This window comes from Carlito syrichta, unplaced genomic scaffold, assembly GCF_000164805.1.
Source record: "Carlito syrichta isolate Samal-C Ts95f unplaced genomic scaffold, Tarsius_syrichta-2.0.1 Scaffold316266, whole genome shotgun sequence".
In the NCBI taxonomy this organism is placed as follows: Eukaryota; Metazoa; Chordata; class Mammalia; order Primates; family Tarsiidae; genus Carlito; species Carlito syrichta.
In genome coordinates, this window is record NW_007260362.1 from 317,685 (window position 1) to 321,843 (window position 4,159).

General features: G+C 52.9%; 1 protein-coding gene across 1 annotated transcript in view; it reads left to right on the top strand.

Moving 5' to 3' along the window:
- Positions 1-3,773, top strand: part of LOC103276600 (cytochrome P450 27C1) — a 23,089-nt gene extending 19,316 nt beyond the window's left edge. The window contains 4 exon segments of the mRNA XM_021706973.1: positions 338-504; positions 1,984-2,062; positions 2,142-2,327; positions 3,657-3,773. Of these exon segments, the coding sequence (XP_021562648.1) occupies positions 338-504; positions 1,984-2,062; positions 2,142-2,327; positions 3,657-3,773 (549 nt within the window).
- The last annotated feature ends 386 nt before the right edge of the window (positions 3,774-4,159 follow it).

The following is a 4,159-nucleotide window of genomic DNA, read 5'->3' on the forward strand; positions in this document are numbered from 1 at the left end:
GCGGGTCTCGAACCCGCGGGCCCAGGCCATCCACTCACCTCAGCCTCCCAAAGGCGCCGGATGACAGGCTGAGCCCCCGAGCCCGGCTCCTGTGGTTCTTCATTACAAGCGCACTCGAATCGCAGAGTTGACATTACTTCCCAAAAGCAATTGTTAAGTTGTTCTGGCTTAACGAAGGAAAAGGCTCTTTTGTTTGGGGAAGGCTTAAAGACTGAGCGAATGGTGTGGGTGTGATTTTGCCCCGCCCTTATCCCCCGGACGTACTCGGTGCAGCCTGCTGTTTCTGTCCTTGGTGTCACTTGCCGCCTGGCCTGTGTCTGCTCCTCTCTCTCCTCAGACATCTTTTACCTTATCCTGGGCGGTGTATCTCCTGGCAAGGCACCCAGAAGTGCAGCAGACGGTGCACCAGGAGATCGTCAAGAATCTGGGGGAAAGGCATGTTCCCACCGCAACGGACGTCCCCAGAGTCCCTCTGGCCAGGGCTCTCCTGAAGGAAGCCCCGAGGTAAAGGCTCACCAAAATCAGTGTCAACAAACTGTGTCTTTAAGCCCCTGATTCTTCATCATGACAAAGCCTCCAGCTGCCCTCAGTGGCTGAGCTGTGTATGCGGAGGATACTCGTGACTGTCTGTGTCCTCCCTGCTCTTGCCAGAAGAGCAGAAAGGCTGTTTGACTTATGGGTTGAAATAGTCCCTGTTCTTCCTACAGTTCTTTGGAGCAGTCGTTTCACGCGGCCCCTGCTTCAGCCAGTTGGCTCATTCAGGGTTTCCCAGTGTGTTCCTGGGTCAATCCCCTTTGATTCTGCTTCTCAGAAGAGGAGGTGGAATGAGAGGGACCTGTCAGGAAAATACCCTGGGCTGTCTGGCTCCTCTCCAAGCCTGTCTGCAAACCCTGTGCTTCTTGAGTGATGCCCTGGCCGGGGATAGGGCCACACCACACAGGGAGGCTCTGCACAGGGCTTAGTGACAACTGGAAGAGCTGGGAAGGGGGCGTGGGCTGCCCTGGTGGGGGTGGTGTGGAGGCGGGTTGGGGGCCGGGGAAATTCCCTCCCCTGCACACAGCGCTCCTCCAAGACGGACTGTCGTGACAGCAAAGACAACTCTCCACAGCGCACGCCGAAGGAGTCTTTCCTGTCAGAGCTGATTTGATAGTGATCCTGCAGCTTGTACCACACTAACCTATGACATGCTGCTGAGTCTCAAAACATAAAACAGAAGGAGCTGGCCGTGTTGTCTCTTGATATCTGCCAACTGGTTTTATGCAGGGATTCTTAGGGCTGGCCCTCTGAGACACTCGACAGCTGAAGTGCCCTTTCTCCAAGTGTATTTCATGGAGTCCTAGGACCTCTTCCTAGCTAGTGGTCCCACGATCACAGAAAATCCCAGAACCTTGGAATTCTCCCTCCTGAGAACACAACAGCATGTTAAAGGCTTTGCTTTGTCTTTTGCTAAACTTTTGGCCCTTGGTACCTCTGTCACCTTTCTAAGAATGCTGGCTGGCAAAACCAGGAAGTCACAAAGGTTCTTGCAACATTTTTTAGTTGAAAAGCTGTACCATGTGTTACTTTTTAAGAATTTTAATGGAAATGGCACTATATCCAGATTTCTTCTTTTAAAAAATTTTTTTTGAGTTGGAGCACTCAGTCACCCAGCCTGGAGTGCAGCGGCCCGCTCATGGCTCCGCATCCTCGACCAGCTGGGCTCAGGTGATCCTTCTCCTTCAGTCTTCCAAGTAACTGGAACTGCAGGCATGCGCCACCACACCCGGCTAATTTTCTGATTCACTGTAGAGATGAGGTCTCGCCAAGTTGCCAGGCTGGTCTCAAACCCGTGGCGGGCTCAGGCGATCCTCTTGCCTCTGTCTCTTGCAAAGTGCTGGGATACAGGCTTGAGGCACTGTGCCCGGCCGTGTCCAGATTTCTAAATGTTTAATCAAATGCTGCAAGGCCACCATGGCATTCTTGCTTCCGTTGACTCCTTTCTAGGCTGTTTCCAGTGCTGCCGGGGAACGGCCGGATCACCCAGGAAGACCTGGTCATTGTCGGGTATCTGATTCCCAAAGGCGTGAGTTTGGTGGGACCGGGACGTTCGGTGGTGGCTGAATTGGAATCTGCTTCTCTGTTGGGGCCGTCTTTGTTTCCAGGCAAAGAGCACAGGCCCCCTTTTCTTCTGCATGAGTTTTGTGACAAAGACGGGCTTTAGGAGAAAGAAGGGGAACTGTGGGATCTTACTGCTCTGGAAACTTTCTGCTCAGACCTCTCCCCCACCCCCGGCCTCCTGCCAGACCCTGTGGGAGCAGCCCAGGAGAGTCTCTGAGGATGCCAGTGGCGTTTGGAAGATTCACTCCAGCTCCCTGGGAGTTGGAGACATCAAGTGGGAGAGGAGGCTGTGCTTTTTGTTTTTATGTCCACTGTGTAGTTTTAATTTTTCCAAAAAACAAGCCACTCGGAAAGAAAAAAAGACCCTGTGGCATGATGACCTGGAGGAGACCCCTGTGTGTGTTCTTCGGCTGCCTGGGAATTAACAGGCCATTCTGTGAGGTCAGTGAGACAGTCAGAGGTTAGATGCTTAGACGGAGCCATCTTGATGCCAGCGCCTTATGGAGCTGTCTAAAGACATACTGCCCAGCTCCGTCCTTTCACAGTGACAAAGGGATGGGTTCAGCACATGCTCCCACGGCAGCCCCGGCCCCTGACCCCTGACCTCCACCCCCCGACCCCTACCAGACTCCATCCTGGAGCCCCAGCCCATCCTGGGAGATGAAGCTGGAAAGCGTCAGGCCAGGAGTCTCTGCCGGGGGATGCCGGGGGTTGCAAACAGATGACCGTGGAGGTCTGAGGTCACAAGCAGAAGGCTGTGATGTCACTAGCTCGGCTGCCTCTGGCTCTGTCAGAATAGGCTGAAGGCAAGGCTCTCTCCCTCCCCTCCAGGAGCCCATAGGTGACAGAAGTCATTAACACAGGCTGCCTCTTGTTCCCCAGCCCAGGGCTGACTTTGAACATCAGCCTGGCCCGTTGGCCCTTGGGCGAGAGACACTTTGATGTTCTTTGGAGCTCACTGTGTGGGCACTCTTCAGTTTCACCCTGGGAGGTAGGGCTGGTTCTACTTTTGAACCAAGGAAATGAGAACTGGCTTCAAAGGTACAAATCAAGAATATTTAAATTTAGCACATTAGCACGATGGAGTCTGTTTGATGACTCAGCTCTCCCTGCTGCTGGGTCTGGGCGGCTGCTGTCTGTGATGGCTGCAGACGCAGAACCAGCAGGAAACCTGGAATTTTACTTTGTTCCTCATTTCTCCGGGCTCCATCAATACCTTCTTTATCGAGACCTAAAGCGGAAGTGGAAGCGGCGGAGTGAGAGTCTTGAAATAGCTCATGAAACCCAGGTCGTCTGAGCTTTCTTTCTGCCTCTCTCTGTCACACCGGCTGCACGGTCGCTCAGTGGACGTGGCAGGCTGCTGCGCAGGATCTAAAGCTCTGTTTCCCAACAGCGGGCATCCCACTGACCCAGAGGCCTCGTGGCCTCCAAAAGTAGACACGGGCCCTCATTGCCTGGGCTTCCTGCAGCCCAGTGTCACCACAGGAGGTGTGAATGCGTCTGGAGAGCACGAGAGTTTCTGCCATTCTAATTTTGAGTCCTCTCTCTTTCTCTCTTAGTTGCTTCAGCGTTTTGAGCTCAAAACATCTTCTCAGACCAAAGCTGTTCACGCAAAAACCCACGGGCTCCTGACACCAGGGGAGCCCATCCATGTGTGTTTTGTTAACAGAAAGTAAGCTTTTAAACCCAGGCTGATGTAGCAGAGCCAGCCGGCGGCACCCACTGGGTGTTCGCGTGTCACTGATCACCACTAGGAAAGCAGTTTCTCTAGAGGATGTCTTGTCACCTAGACCTTTGCTCTCAGGCCCCGGAACGTGTGTAAATCTTTATGCAAAGTGATGTAAAAAGAGGACTGTTTTACTTTTGTGTACCAGAAGTTGCCTTTCGGGAAACAGTTGTTTATAAACCAGTGGCATGGAATTCTTATGCCTCACACACGTGCCAGACTCGGTTGGTCTTTACTAACTGACCATATCCTATGCATTTGGGCAGGGAAGTGTGGGATACCTGCCAATTAAGTTCTTGAATACATGTTCTCTAATGCTGGCTTCAGGGATCCATG